Source organism: Aptenodytes forsteri, unplaced genomic scaffold (genome assembly GCF_000699145.1).
Source record: "Aptenodytes forsteri isolate BGI_AS27 unplaced genomic scaffold, ASM69914v1 Scaffold56, whole genome shotgun sequence".
Taxonomy (NCBI): domain Eukaryota; kingdom Metazoa; phylum Chordata; class Aves; order Sphenisciformes; family Spheniscidae; genus Aptenodytes; species Aptenodytes forsteri.
In genome coordinates this window covers 3,912,560-3,935,385 of record NW_008796213.1, presented here as the reverse complement: position 1 = coordinate 3,935,385, position 22,826 = coordinate 3,912,560, and the positions used below count along the sequence as shown (strand labels likewise).

The 22,826-nt window shown below is 38.7% G+C and overlaps 1 protein-coding gene across 1 annotated transcript in view; it reads right to left on the bottom strand.

Annotated features, from left to right (window-relative positions):
- The window catches only part of BRAF (B-Raf proto-oncogene, serine/threonine kinase), a 66,318-nt gene extending 43,773 nt beyond the window's left edge, over positions 1-22,545 (bottom strand). The window contains exons 1-2 of the mRNA XM_009288352.2: positions 22,448-22,545; positions 11,669-11,932 (exon numbers count right to left, since the gene is read on the bottom strand). Of these exons, the coding sequence (XP_009286627.1) occupies positions 11,669-11,932; positions 22,448-22,531 (348 nt within the window). The 5' untranslated portion in view covers positions 22,532-22,545. The remainder of the gene's footprint in view (positions 1-11,668; positions 11,933-22,447) is intronic.
- Positions 22,546-22,826: the final 281 nt, after the last annotated feature.

Here is a 22,826-nt window from a genome sequence, read left to right as displayed (position 1 = left end):
CATTATCTTTTGATCCCCCTATTTTGTAACTAAAAGAATCTAAATGTTTCACAACAGTTACCACCTAGATATTCATGCTACTCAATTAGGGGATCTGTTTCCAAATTCTAATTGCCAAGGGTTTTCTTTTTAAGTTACTCATATACCTAAGATTTGTAGATGAGAAAAGGTTTCAGTTTTTATAACAATTTGAATAGTTGATTCAGCAAACATTTTTCAAAAGTGAAGAGCATGGGCTATACAATACTAAGGAATAGTACAGAAGCTGCCAATACAGACTGCAAGATGTGTTCAGTACGTAGCTTGCTAATATACCAGAGAAAGTAATTTATTTGTGCATCTTGAATCGAGTAAGTAGCGATTCAGGAAGACATCAAAACACATGCTCAACTTAGCAAAATGTGAAGTCTCAAGGAAAAAAATGCAAATTATTCCAGTGCCTCCAAAACGTCTCAAAGCAGAGTCTTACTACCTAAGCAGAACTACAGCACTTAAATTTCCTCATTTCTTTTACTCATGTAAACTATTTCTGTGGACAGTAAGTATTCATAACAGCATTGCTGATATATATTTAGTACTGCAGCCACATGCATTTAAGCAATGCATAATAAATCATTTATTTCTGTAAATCAGGTCATTCCCGATTCAGTAAGAAATTCAGGGCTACATCCCTAAATAACTCTTACATCACTTTTCTAACATCAGAGCAGAAACTGGCATAGTCTCAGTAAGTTAAAAATGCTTCCTTACACCAGTGCAGTTCCCAATATTTTATGTCAATAAAGAGACTGAAGAGACTGACGAGCACTTCAAAATCAATGTAAAGGTATTCTCTGAAAGTGGAGATGCTGGACAGCTCTGAATATCTTGCATTATACTTCTCAAAACTAGTTAGCTGGTTCCATTTTTTCCTCAACCTAGCACTGTAGTTCAGCTCACTTTAGCCAAGTGTTATGTATGTATGTATGTAAGGTACATGTAATATACCTTAGAGCTTCAGAAAAATTCTAAACAGTTAAACAGAGTACTGGGTACAATAACAAGAATATTCCAAGTAGTATGGATTTTGAAATACCACTTCAAAGTACCGATTTACTTATCTCAACACATACACCTTGAAAGATCACACTTTTTTCCCCCTGGTACCCATATGACTAAAAAAATGCCAGCAACACGCTCACAGAATTCAATCTGTTGAGATAGAAATAAGCTAAGCTATCTTGTTGTCAAATAACTGGTTTTGCCTTCCCATGTGTTAGGTTTTCTGGTAAAAATCCAAACATGAGATCCACATGTAGTTTCTCATCTTAGGTATGAGGGACAAATGTTTAACCAAATCAGTCAGCTACTTTTTACAGCACTGACAGATAAAATTAACTCCCTCTGTGGCAAAGAGGGCATAAGAGGATACTGAACATCCTCTATAACATGAAGAACATGGCTGTCAGACACAGCTGTTCTGGATTTCAGGGCATGATGCTCCAACCAACTTCCAGGAGAAAGCAGCATTTAAGAACATACATTCTTAATGGAGCACATTAGTAAGACAAATGGGAGACAATTCCATTGCACTAAATCTTGTTTCCAAGGGAAGTTGAACAGAATTTACCCATTTTACAAAGCTGTTACCTACCATTCCATCAAATGCATCCCATTTAACTTGCAAAGACATTGGTTACCAGCACCCACTCGCACCTCCAACACAATTAAGGGGTACTCATTTGTAGGACACAATGGACTGATTTATGTCAATACAGAAATACTTGCTCAAGAGTATACCATCACTAAACCACACTGGATCAAACCTGCTGTGCCTAGTCAACAGCAGCCTCCACACTATCATTTTTCAAGCTTTTGAGGGACAGCTCCCAAACTGCGTTCAGAAGAGCACTGATCATTGTAAGGTTACAGTAGACAGTGGGATCACCATCTTAAAATTTTAGTCAGGGTGAATACCAGTGCCAGAAGTTGTGAAGGATGACAGTGACTCACTAATAAAAAAAGTTTGGAAAATACGGCTTTAGACTTCAGACTTGAGAGAAATGCTCATCTAGAAAAATATCCGTAGCCCCTATATGGGAATCAAAACCCAAGACCTTGAGGTTTCTGTTCAAGTGACAAAAAAGTCAGCTGGCTGCTCTCCAAACCAAAGCCCAAACACATTAGAAATTTAAGTTACAAAATAGTTTAAATAAATCTTTCTAATAGGTCAGACCCAGAGTCCACTTGCGTAGTATCCCGTCTCAGACGATCACACTCCAAATGCTTTAAAGGCAGGGGGGCAAGAAACTGTACCGCAGAAGGGCTAGAATTCACATCCCTCTCTAAACTGTTGCAACTGATCGTAAAAACAAATGGATACTTCCATCTCCAGGTAGTATACACATTCTCTACAAGTAATAAAGCTTTGGTTGGTTAGTTTACTTAAACAACACAACAAGCCATGAATTTAAGTATGACTTACTAGACATGGAATTAAAATATTTCTTCCGATTATTTTCAGATTTGTGACTTGCATTCCATTTCATTGAGTTCCTGCCTAGCACATCATGAGGTAAAGGAAACACACTCCAAACAATATTTTCCTCTATCATTCATTACTTTCTACAGACTTCCCATCTTTTAAGGTAAGAAATCACTAAGCTCTCCTTACTCGAGGAATACTATTAAAAAGCAGCGATCAATGCCACACAAGGCATTCCAGATGACAAGCCATCGATTTTATAATGGCAAGTTTTCAATATTGTTTGACTTTGCAATCTAAGACTGTGTGTCAATAAAACTGAAGTAGATTAAATCATTCTCCTTTCAACACATACTACTTTGAATTTATCCAGCATTGATTTTAGCCTGCATGGTGGGTTAACTCCAGCAGGTAGCTGAGCACCACCCAGCTACTTGCTCACTCCCCCCTCAGCAGGACTGGGAAAGAGAACTGGAAGGACAAAAGGAGGAAAACTCCTAGATCAAGATAAAGACAATTTAATAGGTGAAGGAAAAAAAGAAGGGGAAAAAATCTCCTAGCGATGTAGAAGCAGTCACTCACCACCAGCAGACTGACGCCCAGCCAGTCCCTGAGCAATAGCAACTTTGGAAAAAACTCCCCTCCGTTTTATTGCAGAGGATGATGTTATCTGGCATCGAATATCCCTTCGGTCTGTTGAGGTCAGCTGTCCCTGCTGTGCCCCATCCTCAGCCTACTCGCTGGGAGAAGCAGTGGGAAACAGGGAAGGCCTTGACCCTGTGCAAGCACTGCTCAGCAACAGCTAACACACTGCTGTGTTATCAGCACTGTTTTGGTCACCAGTCTAAAACACAGCACTGTGCAAGTGCTGTGAAGAAAATTAACTCCACTCAAGCCAGACCCCGGTACAGTCTGCTGTAGCACTGCTGCTCACCTTGCTCCACTAAACACCTCCCAAAGACACATTCTTCAGGCTTTCCAAGACGTGAAGGACTTACTCATGGTAGCTGTAAAGTCTATTTCATTGCACAACTCCTGTGATGTAGTAACATTTTGTTTGCTTATTGACAGCCTAAAAGAGGTCTTCCATGGTTAAATTTCTTCCCAATGAAAACTAGTAATTTAGCCTCTAATTTGATTTTGCCTTTCAGCAATAGGATAAGCAGGCCAACAGTTCTCCCTGACAATCCAAGTATTAAAAAAAAAAAAAAAAAGTATCAAGTTTACTTGAAAGTAAGCTACCATTTACTTCATTCATTCTACCAGTCTGTTCATATGATGCATAAAATTCCAAAACATTCAGATACATTCAGCAAGCATCCATTGGCATAGGCTACAAATAAACTCCATTTCTGCCACATGTTTGATATGACATGAGAATTCTTAATTGTTTTTGATTAGAAAAACCTAATCATGTTAAACCGGGTGTGTAATTAAAAGCAAGAAACTAGTTTATTCAGCTGCCTGAACACCCCTTCTCTGAATTTTCCTTATACTTGACAGGTGAAACTGGTAGGACAGCTTGAATGCCTATAGAAATCCAGTGCTTACTACTCGGTAAGCTTGAGGCACAAACTCACAGCATAAACTCCAAAAAGTAAGATGCAAATCTTAAGTCAAAAGAAATGCATCAAGTACTAGATTTAAAAACAGAACATTTGAAGGAGCCCAGTTGTGCATGCATGATGAATTAATATATGCTAAGAATTTAGGTAGGGTAAAAATATCTGATTCTTCCAGTCTTCATGACTGCAGAGAAGACCATATGATTGCTTGTCTAATTAAAAGGCAGATGTACTAATTAACCAAGGTGTGACAAGAGTGAGAAACCTGAAATGAGTTGTCCCCATGCACAGCGTTCACAATCCTGTTTCATTCCTGCAAAGTCTTAAAAATACAAATTCTCCCTTTTAAAAACTCAGTCTCACATTTACATTTTGAAGACTTTCATGAACTTTCTAATACATGTATACCTATGACATTTATATGAAGCATACCAACACATAATAAAGTGGAAAACAAATTTACTGGCGCAAATTTATGCTGAATTTTTACACAAATCACCTCTAATTACTCTTAAACTTTTAAAAAAAGGCAAAACAAAGAACAACTAAAACCACACAATCTTCTAATAGTTGAACATAGAAGAAAGGGGAACTTTTTTTTTTACACCAAAGTATTACTTTTGGTTTAGAAGCTGCCATAGGAAGTTTTTAGACCTCATGGTGGGTGAAAATGCATAATGATATGATCCTATCCAGAATCTGCAGAGAGCTGACATACTTGGAGGCCACTAAGTTTTCCCAATGCAGGAACAGCATCTGCTACTCTTTTTTTCCCCACCAGTTTCACTGTCACTACTCAGACCACTACGGACAGAAATGAAATTCAAAACTACCAAATCCACTCCCTGTTCATGCTCACAGAAAGAGCAGGTGCTGGAGCTGTGAGAAAGGACGCCCTACTGCACTGAGCAGAGCAGCAGAGACTCCTTACCACCCTTATGACAACTCCACCAAGACGGTCAGAGGACATGAAGCAAACATTTCCTCCGGAAGCTAGCAGTGCGTGGCAGACAGCAACAGGTTACATACAGATTAAGAGCAAGAACCATCACCACCTGACGCCTTTCAACTGCCCATCATTTCTTACACCTAAACACCAATTTTTTCTAACTTTCCATGCTCCAGCATACCAGCATTCAGGACTGCTCATTTGCTTTCAGACTGTTTCTTCCCACACTGTAAGTACTTGGCTGGAAGAGATTTCTTGGGTAATCAAAATCATTCAGGGCTGCTAATATAAGCAATTTATATGATCTTGTTCATAAAGCACTTGAGTTAGAAGCCCCTCCACTCCATTCTCTTCTTTCCTACTAGACTTCACTATAACATCAGAAACCTCCTAACGTTGTTCCTAAGTTATGACTAGTTTTAGCCATTTTTTGTTGTACCAGGCCTTGTATTAAATGGCTTTTCTCAGACGCCTTTATTTCCTCCAGTATAAAGTATAGAGAGCCAGCATGTGGCAGATTTAAAGACCAACATGGAATATGATTACTCACACCACACATAATCATGCCCGTGGAATTCCTTACCACAAGACACAAACTTCTAGTATCCATAGCATGGGTTTGATGGAGACTGGATGGAGGGTTACCACATAGAAATTTTATGAGTTTAAGTGTTTTATGAGTGACAAATAGCTCAAATTTGGAAAACAACTTAGGGAAAACATCATACATGCCTGCCTCATTCTAGTACTCTTTCATTGCAACAGAGATACATATGCGTCCACAAAATATTTATTCCATCCAAGGTTTCGGAACACTTTCCTGCAAGGGACCAGCCACAACTGATGTGCCACAGGAAACCTGTCTATAAAGTCTTACTAAAGTCTTAAGGTCTACAGTAACCAAGCAATCTAATAGGTGAAATTCCTAAATAATTTTAACTGTGTTGTCAACTTCTACAGAGGAAGGCAAAAATTGCAACAGTCCTTGCAACTGAGAATGGGGATTTTTTCCTTATCCCAAGCCTACCAGTTTAAAATTGGCAGCCCCAAAGACATGCAAAAAATACTTTACCCAGGTGCTCAAAAAACAACCCCCCTCCCCCAAACTCTCAAAGAAAAAAAATAATTCACACAACTAGAAGCAATCCCCAAAATGCTTAAGTCTTGTCCTATATGCAAATACCATATTCCCATAATCTTTACACTCATAGAAAGCTGTTTATGCGCATTGCCTGGAACAACTCCTCTTCAGTTCATTTTAAACTTTTTCACTGTCTTCTGCCTCTTACATTAAACTGAAGTTATCCTATTGAGATCTTTAATGACTTCTTCCCATACCTCTGGATCAGTTGTTAATCCTCATTCTCCTTGAATTACTACTGATCCCCAACAACCAGCTGTGTGTCTCCTTCCGTTCATTTGTATGAGTGTCTTCTGTTTCTTTTCTCTCTCTGCTTGCACCTTCAATCACATAATCATATAATTTGGAAAAAAAATATCCTAATCCACAACACAATTATCTAAGGATCCCACAAGGTTGCGTTCTCTTCTGGCTCCACGCATTCTCTCAGAAATCTCACTGGTAAATGTAACCTATGCTTTTATGCTGACAAACTACCATCCACTTCCCATTCAAGACTATCTCCCTTCCACCAAAACCAAGTCTCAGCATCTAACAATTTCTCAGACTTCCAGCAGCCAACTCAAGGTCAGAGTTACCGCCCTCTCCCACCCAAAAGCTCTCCTTTAATTAGCGGTTTTGTTACTATCCACCCCACAGCCATTTAGATCCCTAATCCAAACAAGCTTTAAACTAATTTTTCCCTACATTCTCCCTACCCACAGTTTGGATAAGCCTCACTGATTTGTTCTGCAAAATAACTGACAAACTCAGGTAGACTTTTACCATATTGCACTTTTATTATTTCAACATCCTTCTCCGGCCTAGAACAAAACAAAACAAAAAAAACCCCACACAGACTTATCCTGGTCACACCTATGCAGAATGCTTCTCCAAAGGACGTTTAACTTCCCAGTTGAACCATGCTACTGAGGAAAGAAGTATACGTATTTCAGATATTTCTCTCTGCATTATGGGGATAACCTTGGTTTTCCTTTCAAAAAAAGTTACATTCTAACCCTGCTGTGTCGCCCACTGAATCAAGATGCTGACTTCAACTGCTAATTGATCAGCAGCAGTAGGCTCCACCACTTACTGGGTAAGCTTTCAAGGAAGCACGTTCACACCTTTTCCTACATTAGGAAAAACTTTCTATCCAACACTCTGCTTTATCATGACACATACAAACAAACTTGACATTAGCTACACTACCTATGCACCAAAATCACATACACTGATCAACATGGTCTTATTTCTTTGTACTCCATCAGCTTCCTCACATTATATTTCTAACTGGAGCCAACTCAAACAGATGTATTTGCCTGATCCTACGCACAAACAATACTACTAATAAACAAAAAAATGTAGACGACTTTCAAGTAACAAGGCAGTTGCTAGTCAAAAATGTAAGCATCTCCCCCCCACCGCGCCATTTCCTGCATTTTTAACAGTTCTAAACAAGTAGCAGAAGGCTGTTGTAGTACTTGGGACCGCTTCAGGGCATGATCAAAGATAAATGAGGTTGGTTCTCCATTACCAATTTAAACTGACTTAATTTAAAGTGACTGGAATTAAGAACTGTCATTGCATTCCCAAATAAAAATAAACAAAGACTCCCTAGTATCTGACAAGATTTCTCGCCTCCTGAAGTGGGTCTGTGGTTGGCAGTAGAGACTGAAAATATTATTGTGATATTAAAAAATATTTCTTTCAGAAGTAGACATTAACTGAAAGCAGTTAAGGTTGGGGTGGGGGGGAAGCTTGTTGCAACACCGCAACTTTAGCACCTCTCCTCTCCCAGCTACATGCTTGGTTGTAGGACACATTTTATCCTCACTTTAACAGCCATATGGAATGGGGACTTGGGCAGGGGGAGACGCTAATGGCAGGTATCATGTATTTTCACAAGGGATCTCCTTCCTACTTCAACCCACCACATCTGAAGCTATTGTGTATATTTGAAAACCGTAAACTGCCATTATGGCTACATAAGGAAATGGCTCAGTTAATGGGCACAAGTGAGACAGGACAGGTCTGTTTTTAAAGCCAGAGGTTATGAAGGAAGACCAAGACAGAGGTTATGAAGGAAGACCAAGACATGTGCAACACTTCTCTATCCATTGAGAGAACGAAGGAAGTGTACTACAGCAAGTAATCTCAGTATTCACTGAAAACTGCTGGGTGGTAGCCTATCATCTGACTACTTGCAGCTAAAACTGCACTGTAAGCTGTAATTCCTTCTGAACTGGGTTTGCTTCTGGAATTTCCTTAGTTTTCAACAGACTACGTGTAGAATCAATAAATATTGAAAACAGAGTAACTACATTAAGAATCGCCATACAAGAAATTCCTGACTTTCTCAATAACATGAGCACTGTTTCAAGTTTCAGAGAAATGAACTTCAACTGCAAGGCCAATAACCCCAACACTCGGAGTTCCTATAAGCACCATTTCCCAGTTCTAAAACAGAGATAATGTACTAGGTCTATTTAAAAAAAAAAAGAAGTTCAACTTAGTAAGATAACTAGATCCAAGCAACGTATAAAACTGAGGTAAAAAGAAGTCAGCTCTCTCCCTGAGCTGAAGCTGAACCAGAACCATTAATTTGCAGTTATTTGCTGACCAGACCTGAGTATTTCCAATTGCTTATTTAGAATAACAATTTCAACCAAAATTGGGTCTCTCCTAGCAGAACTGGAGCTGACTTCCACCTTGCTATACAGCATATGAAGCCGAATCCTATCAACCTGAGCTTCCAGCCAGCAATTCCATACGTGTAGCTCATGCCTCCCTGCATCTGCAGGTATCTGTCTGTTCCTTTATGTAAGTGCATCTACAGACACACTTATACCAGATTTGAGACTAAAGGGACTTGCACCTTTCCCCCACCACTAGCCTGTCTCCTACTCTTTTATCAGTTACACTTTTTTTAAAAATTATTTTTATTTTTTATTTATTACCACAGCACAAGACTACAGATTTTCCTGAAGCTCTACTCTTAGTGTCCCACATTCAGCAAGCTGGAAACAAGCTGCAGGGCTAGACTGGTAAGGAAAATGGTGTTTAGACTCCAGTGGAGAGCTGGAGACAGAAGGAAGAGCCTCTCCCTGAATACACCCAACTTAAACCACATTTGCCTCCCATAGCCAGGAAAGAGCATCTAGATTCAGTGCTGGAAAAAACTCCTATTGCCCTGCTGCCAGTCACTGAGTACTACTGCTAAGTGTTACAATCACCTTATCAAATGACAGCAGGTCCTCAAGCTAGAAAGTTAACTGTTAGTCAAGAGATGGCAACAGACAAGCTGGCATTCTTGAACTTAATCCCTCTGGTTAAATCTGCAAGCTCCTAATGAGCATGACTGATATCACAGAATCACAACATTGACCAAAAAACCCAAAGCTTAGGGATAAAAGTGAGAAGAAATACTAGTCCGGGAAAGCAGTGTCTCACACACGTTTTTGAGCATACCAAGCTGATATGTTGCTGTCACTTAAGAACTTAAAGATGTATTGGCTGAAGACAACCTGTTTTACTTTGATTAGAATGGACTAGCAACATGCACAAAACCACGTCTCAGATGAGGCAAGACAGTTCTGTACTGGCCCAAAATTGTACCACCTGGTTCACACCGAAATTCAGTTGCCTCTTTTTCCTAACTTGTAATCAGATTTGCATATTCAGAAATAACTTAAACTTGGTGAAACACACACATTTGAACATAAAAAAATTCATTCTTCCCTACAAGTTTGATGTAGTATATTTCATAATTATAAACAATTCTTTATATAAAATGATTCCTCCAAAAGCAAAACAGAGCTCAGACTTGAGAAAAGCCTTACCACGCCTCTGATAAAAGGTTTGAGGAGGAGGTGAAAAAGAGGAGAGGGAAAGGAGCAGAAGAGGGATATTGCAGATGAGGAGAAAAAAGAGTGGAAATATACTATATGGCTTAGAGAAGAGGATGAGATAACACATAGAAGAGACAGAAAAGGAAATGCACAGAACAATGCAGGAAGCAATATACTGTGACCCATTGTAGAAAAAACAAAAACAACTTGTGGGACAGCCCCCATCAACAGGGGCTGAGGCTACTATAGCCAGACAGGGCGGGACAGAAGGCATGAAGAAGAAACCAGAGTGTCTCCAAATTTCACAATGTGGGTAATACCATGTGCCTAGCCATACCGCACAGGCAGACAACAAAATCACCTTGCTTAACACTGTACATCTGCACAGTGGCCAGTTTACATTAAAACCCCATTCTCCAGGTCAAAAACCAAATACTACTTTCAATCTTTAGCAGTATCTTTAACAATTAAGCAATATTAAAAAAAAAAAAAAATCAGGTGAAGACAACTGCCCTTTAATCTGTTGTTCCCACTATAAATCTTACGATCTCTTTTGTTTGGTGGGGTGGGGGGAGGGAGGCATGGAAGGAAAGTGGCAGGGGAAGGGAGAGGGACATGTTTCCAATGCCCAGCCCTACTCAGTTTATGTTTTCTTCTCTTTGCCAGCAACTCAGTTTCCACAGGCAGTCACAGTCCAGTGACAGCCAATACCTGGCCAAGTGCTATGAAAAGGACTGATTTCACATGGACACTGGCTGTGCTATCCATTCATTTCCCACTTTCTCTGGAACCACAGCTTCCCTTCTAAATGAGGAGTATGCACTGCCTTGCAAACCAGAGCCTAGACTATGGCTTGTGAGTAATTTCATGTATCACAGTTTGCAGTGTATTGTTCTAAAGCACATATCAAGGCTCTTCAGTAGGCAGCTCTTAACTGATAAAAAAATGCCACCTATAACAGACAATTAAATAGCCTGCAAAAAGTCGACTCTTCTTCCATGACTCCAGGAATTGCTGTAACATTGTCAAAACTGATAAACACCAGTTTTTTAGCAGTTTGCAGGCAACACTTCTTGCCCCTTCCAATAACAACTATGTCCCTCCCCTAGCCAGTTCTCTACACAGGGCCTGACAGCATCAGGGTCCCAACATGAAACACTCACCACTGAGTGGGGAGGAAAAGAAAAAAAAAACACCCAAGCGATTCTGTGCAGCCCTCCTTAGCTGCAGGAGGCTGGTACTTGCTGTAAAGCATTCACTGCTGCTAGTAACTTTGACAACATGGAAAACACTTATTTTCTCCAATCTTACCCTGTTAAACTAACCAATAATTTTGTATAATACAAGAAACAGAGCTTCCTGCCCCCTACTAACCATTGTAAAATGGTGTATTACTATTTAACCAAGAAAGCTGATTTGAGAAAAATATTTCTTCAGGTATTTTCATTGTTCTAAAACTCCTGAAAGTGTTGTATTCTGTATTATTGCTATAATGGACATCTTTGTGTTAATCCTCTAGAAAATATCCAACACATCAAAACTACTGAGTGTGGCAGAGCACAAGTAGTGATTGTGCTACCTCTTTGACCTCCACACAGGTATTTTTCCAGCTCCTAAATGAACTTTTGCATACAGAGAGAGAGAGAGAGAGAGAGAGAGAGAGAGAGAGAGATACAGGAAATATTGAGGTTACAAGTATGTGAATAGAAACTGACTCACCACAGTCCTTTGCTTGTTGGGCAGGAAGACTCTAACAATAGGCTTCTGTGGAGACTTGGGGTTATTCCGTGACATATCAGCAGGGTTTTGATAAACCGAAAGGGATGAAGGTGCTACAGAGAGGCTAGAGGAGGAAGATGATGCAACTGTGTCTGTTGAAGCTGAACTGGAGACAGAGAAATCAGTTCCATTCCCCATGGATTCCAATAACTGCTGTTCTCTCTGCTGTAGAGCATCTAGTTTGCTGGTGTACTCTTCATAGGCCTGTGAAGAAAAAGCAGCTATTTTAATGATCTATCAGCCTCAGACAAAAACAGAAATCTAAATTCAGAATGAACACGAAACAAAACACATTCTGAACCGTTTCAAATTTCCCAGGAATATGAACAAAATGGTCTGGTCAAATTTTTCAGTAGGACACAAAGAAGAAATGGCTTTCAATTCATTATGTTAAACCTTTTGAACCAACAACTAATTTTTTAATAGATTAAATGGATAAGTGGATAAAAGAGATCATAAGTCACAGTTTCAAAGCACCTGAACTAAATAGTCTAATTCAAACCTACTTTAAAGAAGACAGCAATCTTTAACAAATGTTGTCAGCTTCATTGCCAATTACTGTGCTACAGCTAAATTTATCGTTCTGTTGGAATGACAGCTAAATACATCTAATGCAATAATTCAGAGAAAGCTGAAATCTGCTTTTTACCATCTGTATCTGACAACTCACCTGGCTCATTGTTCACCATCCTTCACCTCTGGCACTATCCTTTCATACCAGATAGTACGAAAAACTTTATTTCAGTTAGAACACAACTAAGTTTGCCCTGTTACACACAAACATGTAAAAGTGATCCTTTGAAAGAATTTTTTTTAACATCTGTATGAGATTAACCTGGTTTTCCACGAAGTTTACGTAAAACCTGATTATACACTGACCAAGTTTCTTAAACAAAAAAATTCAGTAACATTAAATTTACCCATTAAGTTTTTATTAAATGTAGCCAAGTTAAACATTATTGCCAAGCTCTGTAATACAAATATGTAATTGGTATAAATTTTGGTTAAAGTTTGTTTCCATCAACTTTGTTTGTAACAAGAAAATTTTGATCTCTATCCAAGTATCAGAATTATTTCTTCAGCACATAAATTAGTACAGTCTCTTCAAAAATCTGAATCAGTTAAGGAACGTGTGTTTCATGCTACATAAGCACATCAGCGTTAACCAAGGACGTATTAGACTTTTACAGACAATAAGAAACAAAGATCTTACAAACATAACATCTAAGCAGCAGGGAACAGAATTTTCTACTTAGCTCTGCAGCAAGACCAAGATCTATGCCAAGCTGCATAACAAATTATATTTATGTTAGGGAAAGATTTTTTTTTTTTTTTAAATTTGCTTTCCTCAAGTTTTCAGTGCATAACTTGCTGCTAATTAAAGTTACAGGAGAATTGAACTGACCAAAAAGTCTGCAGGGTCTACATGTGGGGGGAAAAAAAAAATTGAAGAGGGAAAAAAAACCCCCAGCATTCAGTAGTGCTGCCACAAGTACTACATTTTACTATGAATTTATTTCTCCGGGTTGTATGTGCAGGTTCACCTAACCCAGGCTGGTTTTGTCAAGTAAACAGTGGCTGGCCCCTCCCTTTTACAAAGGTTTAGCATCCCCCAGGATGGACCTATGTTCAAAATCTGTGTCATCATCCCCACAGTGTTAACAAAGAGAATGATAATTTGACAGTGAGGGCTAAGAAAGAAAAAGCATTTTGAAGAATGGTGGTGAACATTACAATTTCAAACTCTAAATTTTATGGGTTCCATTTTTAATAAATGGACATAAGTTGCAGGAAACTGAGAACTACTTACTATTTCTTTCAAAAACTGAAGATGTCTAGCGTTTCACGAATAGACCCCAAACTCAGAGACTTAAAACCAAAATATTTTCACTCTAGCCCAATTCTACTGTCAAAAGTAAATTGAAAGGTTACCCAATTATAAATAATGGCATTTTTTGGCTGTACAGTAACACAAGTGCCTCTCTCCTACTTCCAACTTTTCATGTAAATTCCAGTAAAAGCTCCATGTGTCAAGAATTATTTTTCAGTAAACAAAAATTAAGAATCATAAACTGTTACCATTTCACCAGTACTTTTTTTAAATACTTACTTCCTTTTCTCATGAACATTGCAAAATATTATTTGAACACACGGAACATTACATTGCTTCCGGATACTTGCAGGCTTAGCTCCTTCACAAAGCTACACACATCTTTCAGGATTCTCAATCCTACAATGTTTACACTGGCAGCTTAATCTGTCACTAATGCAAACTCAAAGTCAAATGATTTATCTTAAGAGAATAAACAATGAGCATGGAAAGCTCGGAGCTGTTGCTGGCTTTGGGTTCTATACCATTAAATTCTCCATGAAAAGCTCTTTATTTTTTATGGAGACAAAAGGTCTCAAGTATTACACTGTTACTCAATGTCATAGCAGGAGATCCCATAATAAAACATAATGGAACTAGAAATGCATCAGTAGACTTTAAATACATTTTTCTCTTTTAAAAAAATAAATTATTTTTATACAGAAGGAGCAACAGTACATGCAGCAGAAACAGAAGAGCTCCAATAAAATCTCATTTTCACAAAGATTAAGTACTGTGGTGAGACATTGGTTTCAGCTGATGACTAGCACCCATAGACCTTACACAGCCAACAGCACCAAGTCAAAACACAGAATTATCCCATGGAGTTAAATTGAAAGAGTATTACAACAGCAAGGCTGACCTATGGCAAGTATTTCTAGCTAAAAGAAAGATTATGCCGCAGAGTTGGCCTATCTACAACAGAGACCTGCAGCAGCACAGCAATATTAGCAGACAGGCATCAACAGCTACACAAACCTTCCAAGTCAGTCAAGGCCCTCTAGGTCAACTATAAGGTTGATTTCTAACACTGTTTTTGAAAAACAAACAAAAAATTTAAAAGTAATTTTGTACAGCATCTACAGCATGAAGAAGATTAAACTGAACATTTAAGCAATTCATTAAATTAAGGATTAAAGGCATTTCAGAAGGAAAAGTTTACGAAATCCAGAATGAAATCCATTCAGTTTACATATTCCCGTTAAGAAGTCAGTGACGTTCTACAAGAAAACTTAAATCTTGCTTTCAGCTTGATTTAGAATCACAGGAGGAAAAAAAAAAAGAAAAAAGTTTGGAAAGTATCCCTGGAAATCATCAAGTCCAAACACTTGTTTAACACAGAGCTAGTTTTTAAGTTCAATCAGGGCTCAGGGCCTTGCCAAAGCAAGTTTTGAAAGTCTTGAAGGACACACACTCCACAACCTCTGGGCAACCAGTTCCAGGGCTCAAAAGCCACTCTCATGATGAAGAATTTTCTCTTAACAAAATTCACTTGATGCTATCTGTGACGTTGCCTCTTCCCCTTTTGCTGTGCATGTCTGAAAAGAGTCTGGCCCTCTCTTTTAGGTTGCAAGAGCCTGCAGATTCCTCCTTAGCCTTCTCTTCTCCATGCTAAACACCACCCCAATCCAGTCACACAAGTAGTGAATAGATGGGTCCCTCTTCACGCTGGCTACGCCCTTGCTAACGCGGCCCAGGCTGCAGTCTGCTGCTGTTACCGTGAGGGTGGGTTACTGACAGCTCAGCTTGTTGCTCACCAGCACTCCCCGGTACTTTTGCTGCAGAGCCGCTACCCGGGCAGCCTGCCTGCCCCGACGGGCAGCCACCTTGTCCCAGGTGCAAGATGCTCCATTCATCTTTGTTGTTGTGCTGCTCCTTGTCATGAGGGCTTCTGTTCTTCAACTCCTCCAGCTTGTTTATTAGTTGCCAAAAATAGACTGTCTTTAATAATATATATTATCCTCAACAAATTTATTTCTTTGCTGTGTCGCTACAGGGCTCCCTATTTAGTGTGAATTTACAGTATTTCAAAGTTAAAGGAAAAATATATTTGAAAAGCTGAATATTAGAGTCAAACTGGCACATCTTGTCAATCTACCCATAATTCTACGGCTATCTAAAATAGAGCAAAAAGTTAATTTTAATTATATTGCATATTCGTATACATGCGTATCATATAATATAGTCTCACACATGTGAGAATACTCCGGAGGCTTAAACTAAGTAAAATGTATAAAGGCCTGGTAAGCTGCCAGGTCCATCTAAAGCATTAGAAGTTGGCATGTTTATATACAATGTATATACATGCCATAATAAAACTGCTGCTCACTCAGGAGCAGCAGAGTTAAAGCTACTTCTTAAATGTTGCAACCTATTGACAATATAAAAACTGACCTCAGAAGTCAACAGAATTTGCATGACGTTACACAGATGTGCCAAAAGAGTTCTGCTGACAAGATGATGACATGGGATTTTCTCAAAAATATGTGTATTTTTGCATTACATATTATTTATACTATATTTGAAATTTGTTTTCTTGGGCCATAACCAGGCTATACATTCTAGTAATAACATCTAAGGAAACAAAAAGCAACAAGTTAAATATTTTTTAAAAAATTAATCTGGGACAAAACCAAGTGGCAAAACATGTTTTCTCCTTCTCCCTGCCCCCTACCACATCTGGTTAGAAACCCAGTCTAAACTCAAGCAGACCAACTGGTTTTACCACGCTCTCTCCCTTCCTCAATCAATTTTAGACAATATCTACACATTGCAAGACTCTTAAAAGCCTAAACTACAGTTTCCTGGTCTTTGAAACTGAGATTGTGTTTCTATTTAAAAGATGTCCGACCTTTTAGGCTGTTGATCAAATGCAAATCCCACTAAGTTAAATGGGAGCTGAAGATAACATACGTCAGGATTTCTTCATTTAGTAAGACTCCTAAATCTGTACTTAGTCTAACTTTAGACACTCCAGTTTTGGTCCAACATATTTGATCAGCATCTGTTAGGAGGCTGGTACAAATTAATCTGAATTTCCCTAGAGAACCACCATGTTTCCCAGTGCCTGTACCCAGAGTTAGCATTTTCCTGGAATCCCACAAGCAGTCTGAAACAACCTGAGATTCAGCACTAAGATCCGTTTCAGTCTGTATCTGCCTGCTGTTGCAATAAGCATACATTAGATCAGCAAAGAGGTAATCTTCTCTAATTAATTAATTTGACCTCCTGCGTGGATTCTTCAGATATACAGGAATAAGGAATGAAATACTCTCCTGAAATTCAATGGCCAAACTCTCAAAAACGGCAACAGCAAGGCCTCTGAATAAAATAAGTTTAATAGCCCAGGAAAAGAGAAAGCTAGTTAAAAAAAAAAACAACCAAAAAAAACCACACAGTAGTTGGGGACAAACATACCTCTACCCCCATGATTATCATTTTAAATTGCTTCCACAAGTCAGAGTAGGAAAGAGGATGATTCCTTCAGGACAATACTAGAAAGCTGACTGAGTTTTAAAACTTATTTTGATACCACTCTCACTCTATCTACGCATTTGTACACTGTTTTATTTTGTGTGGAGTACGAATAAAAAAAAGCAGGCAGCTTACTCTTGTACTGTCAACTGAATTAACCTACAGGTCCAGGACGCAACTGCACACCACACGAAGAACTATTTACATGTGAATGGGCTAATACTGTTCAATTAAGTTCCCACAGATGAAGTGTTCGTAGATAATACTGTACACGTAACTACCGAGGCAAGAAGGACACACAATGCATTTTGGAAGTTTAAATAGGTAAGGCCTCCTTGAACAGTCATTAAGAGTTTACAAAGGCTAACAAATCTGATTAAGTTATTTAAGCACCATCTCTCCTTTCTAAGTTTGAGCTGACTACTTTTGGCCAGTCTGGCTCAGTACAACCCATTTCAGTTTGTAAACAGCATTTGTTGCCAATGCTAAGTTGAAATGCACAGATCTTTATTCTCCTTTCCCTAACTTAGGTTGTCATTTTCATCAGCACTTTGTTGGTAGAGACAAAAAAAAAAAAAATTAATTTTGATGGCCATTACAGAAGAATACGCAACTGCATATTTTAACCATTTTTGCTAACTGAATCCCAGCTTTTCCCAGTATCATAATATTAGACTTCTTTGCAGTAAAGATTTCCAATATTTACAATGCTTAGACAAACCCTTAAGAAAAGGGTTTTTCCACAGTGAATCACAAACTGTATATTTTAGGAAACAGCACTTCAAGGACAGATATAACGCACTAAGAAATTATGTGGGAAGAGAAACAGCATTGGTGTTTTCAGCTGCTGTGATGCAGAGTGCTTCCAAAAAGTGCGGTAAAACCTACAGAGGAGCTCCTGCAGCCTCTTTTCCAGAAGAAAAGAAAAATGCTATTAGTGATATTTCTACATCTACTGAGTCAAGCAGTTATTTCAAACATTTGACAGTGATTTCCAGGAGTCTGTTAGATCTGAGATACCTGCTCAGACACAGGGGATGGAAGAAGTTAAGAACTAGGATTACCTAAGAAAGAATTTTAGCTATAAGCCATTTTTAGGTTTTAATACAGCCATTTCTTACTATATTTATTATTTATTCCAGCCAGAACAAACAGAAAAGTTTTTTCCTGTAATTGTATTAAAGAACATTGATAAGATTCCCAAAGCTATTACTAATTATAACAATTAGAAGAAAATTGTGTGGTTAATGACAAACCTTTTCTTTCTTCTGTTCATTTTGTTTCCTACCCCTGTACCCTATACACACACTCAGAAGTCTCTGCAGCTTTGGTCTCTTTCATCAGCCCCTACTTTCCTGCCCTGAGAGGAGAGAGACGAGCTACCCTCTGCCCTTCAGCTTCATGGTATGTTTTTCACCCCTAGGCAGCTGCACACAAAGTAGCCCGCCCAGGCTTGCAGGCCCTACTCCCTGTGCTCTACAGTCACCTTTTCAAGACCATCATTGAGAAGTGATGGATCAAGGCAGGGAGATACTCCTGAATGCAAATACCTCCTCTTGCAGGAATAATTAAATATACGCTGAATTCAACACAGCACACGTCAATCACTTCCGATATTTTAAGAAATCCACTCCTCTTTCATAGTCAATTGATGAATCCTGAAATGACGGCTGCGACAATAGCTGTTGGTTTTAAAGTTCTTTTGACATAAAATGCATTGAACCCCCCTGAATTAAAAAAAAACGTTTTGTCTTCTTACTCTCAGATGAGCACAGAAACAAAAGCTTGTTAGCTTCTATTTTCTTGAGCAACTGTAACTAAGGCATAAATTCTTTTTTTTAAATGAGGTGTACGTTTTATATTCAATGCACAAATAATTTTACTACATCCTTTGAATGCTCAATTTTCAGAATGAATTTTCTTGTTCAATTCTTCAGCTTTCCTTTGCGTGCTTCCGCTCACCCAACTCCTTCCTTTCCACTTTTAATTGAAATGCAATTTTGTTGCCAGGTTCAACCACAACTTTATTTGACAGGTCTACAGAGGCAGCTCCAGCACAAGCCAGGAGCCAGCGCAAGGGGTACTGTAAGTTCCGTGAACTTGAGCAGTTAGTAAGATGCCTAAGAAACGAAGGATATAAAGCCACACAGGAGTACAAAAGAACTGAACAAATCCTACTGTACTGAAACTCTTCACACCAGAAGATGGATGGATAGCTGTCAAGCTTTTCATAGGTATACAAAAAGCCATGGTTTTGCAGAAAGCATTACAATAACAAACTAGATGTTTACAACAGTGAAAGGCAATATGCGTGAAAGCAAAAAGTGTTCATTTGCAGGTACTTATCTAGCAAGTAGCTTTGGCTAATTCCAACTTTTGCTAAGAGAAGCAGACAACATGCTGGCTGACAGCACTCAAGAGATGACCAAGAAGCACAATCTACAGAAGTCCTTCAGTCTTCTTAAGGAGCGACAGAAGTCGCTCACGTTTTATGGAAGATGCAAAGAGATCAGAGGGGTGGAAGGAAACGAAGGGAAGGGTGATGCAGTCCAAGTAACAGACTAGCAAAATTACCCATACAGATTCTGGGTAAAAGCAGGGCAATATTGCACTTTACAGCCAGAAATGAGACTTCAGCAAAACAATCAAAATATAAAAGTCAGAAGAGGATGGACAAAGTATAATTTACATTACCTTCCTGTTCAAGCACTTTGGAGATAGTACACAGACCACAGTGTCAAGACCTAGACATAGCCTAGAAGTGAAAGCTTGGGGGGAAAGAGAGGTCATGCATAGAAGTCAGTAATGATGCCCGGGTACGGAACTCAGCAACAGGCCCAATATTGCACAGCGGCTCTGTACAGAGGGAGTTTGCTATTTCTAATGGATGTCACAGACAAGTTATCTATTGAAGCACTTAAGCTACCCACATGGATTCTACATACTCTCCTGTTCTTTTTATTCATATCAAAACTACTGTATTTTCTTAGTGCTGCATTTCCTAGAAGCAGACGTGTTCTTCCACACTTTATCACACTACATTCAGAGCTATTTACATAGAGCTCTGTCCTTTCATGCTGCAACCAGGGTTGTTCTGGCCCTTTTTCTGACAGCTGGAGGAATACAGAAAGTCAAAACATCAGTTCTAGCAGTGACAGATCAGATTCAGGTAAATTGCTGCAAAGTAAATTCTAACAAAAGAAAGCAACACCTGGTTCTTGATCAAGCCAAAAGCAAACAAAAAGGTGGGAAATGCACAGAAAGGATACACCAGACAACTGCTGCTGGGTTGACATGAACAGTCAAGGGTAGACAGTAACCTTGCTTCTGACTGTATCAGGTACTCTGTAATATATTTCTTCTTTTTCTTTCCCTCACACTTTAGTTCTACCACAGGAAATCTACACACTAAACAAATGACAGGTTTGCAGCATTTAATCCTATTCACTTCAATCAATCCATCTCAGGATGATCTAATCTAAGCTAATGCCCATCTAAAGAGAAAGTTCCTCTCCTCTCTCACCCCATTTTCTAGGTTCTTGGCTCACAGCTGCAAGCTCTTCCCCTTCCCGAACCTTAACCACAGCTTTGGGGCTCACTTGGACTTCATCATGACCAAGTTCAATCTACTAACTGGATGGCAAATTAATCCAACAAAACCAGAATATTTTCCTTCTGGGCTGGTGATTGGAAGAGGCTTAGCCACTACTGGTACTGCAAGTTACCTCAACAAAGGTAGCGGAGGAACTACATGGCAAAGAGCTGGGAAAAGCAAGGCTTCTCATTTCAATGATGGTGGGCTCTTTTCACAGGACTCACTGTCTCATGGGATAATTCAACTGAAAAAGCAGAATCCCAGTCACTCCTACCTTCCTCCCAATGGCTTACTGCTCCCTAGTCAGTACCAGCACTACTTGTCACGAGACTGGCTTCATGATCCAGCAGAACTCACTGCAGCAGAGGAACACCCTGCTCCATCTTGCACGGCTTCCCTACTATGTTGATGAGCCAGAACTGCAATTTCACCTCAGCGGCACATGCAACCATCAAACTTGCAAATCTACTTTAAGCTTCACAGTTTGTAGTCACCAACTATTTCAGACTTACCATACTCTCTACACTATCGTAATCATTTCCTAGTACACATTTGCGACTGTAAATGCCCTCTTCCCCACCGATGAACTACAGAATAATCTAAAAGCTTCCAGCGCAGGGATCTCAGTTTTAATTTAGATACAAGCACGTGACAAATGGCTATAATGAACTAAGGACTTCAGTACCTGAAATCCAGACTTAGAACAGATTAAGCTTATTATTACTGCAATTTGATACACAGTCTAATGAAACCAACATACATGTGGCAATATTAAATCCAGATATATGGAATGAACTGGTTCATGTGAAAACAGAAGTGTGTTTATATACCATCGAGTGGTTAAAATAGTGATTAGCACTCATTCAACAGTCCTATTTCATATTAGCAACAAGTAAAGCAACTATAGAGGGCCTCATTTGACCTTAACTGTTAAGGACGTTATGTCAACATTTGTATAATCAAGTTAGTGCCCTGCTCTGACATATTAAGATAAAAGCTAGAAGTACCTCAAATAATGAGATCTTTATTTTTAATTACCCAGTGCCTTTAGGCAGCAATTACAATTAAAAAGACTACAAAAGAAATCTGGTTGACCTCCAGTTATTTCAATACTTGAGAGAACCAAGAAAAGGGCAGGGTTTGGAGCAAGTGATACCTATTCAATTCCTAATAGATGTAACTTATGCACGCAGTCCTTTTTTATGCTCTTAATGGTCCTACGTCAATGCAACTTTATGAATCTGGAGTGATGAAAGAATACAGAAATTTAATTTGTAGTTAAACACAGCTTAAAAAAATATTACTCCACCCTACAATTTTAGGTATTTCTTTAAGAAGTTCCCTTGTACTAATACCATTTTTTGGATTCTACAGGATTATTTTTCAAAGAGAAAAAAGTGAAGTCAACTGCTTTAAAGGCAATGTTAGTCTTATAAGATGTTTTCATGTGTATATGTATATACTAGCTTTTAACAACAGAGCATGCCTTTTTCTATTATACACACACAATCTTCCCCCTGCCCCGCAACTAAAAAGAATGCTTTATATTTCAATTGCACCAACATAACTATTAGACCATGCCACTGACCTTCCCCTACTGATGCATATCAGGTATTCCATACAGTTCCTTTCTATCTCCAGGGAAAGAGTTAAGTTTCTAATACACAAAGAGAATATTCTCTTTTACTACAGGTATTCTTAGCTTTAACATAAGATGCTTCATATAAGATTAAGATAACACACCATTAATCTAACCACATTCATTTGAATGTAAACTTACCTCTAAATATATCGATGGTGGGTTATGCTCTCCTCCAAATTTGTCTAGCAGTGCCTCTATATGTTCTTGTGTTAATTTAATCATCTGTTTGATATTCCACACCTAAAACAGAAAATTAAAATTTCTATAATCAAAAGGAGCCTAGACAATCTGTCCTAAAACAAATTACGTTTTCTTGATATTCAATAACGAAAGTCCATAATAAAAGTATTTTAATTATCAGTAAGAGAGTGAACAAAGCTATCCCGTTCATCCACTGTCAGTAAGACACAGCTGGCTTCCGAGATAAACAGAGAAAAATTAAATTTGGTTTTAAAATTCAGGAACCATTGAATAAACAACTTTTAAGAACAGTTTATTTTTCATGTTTATCAAAACC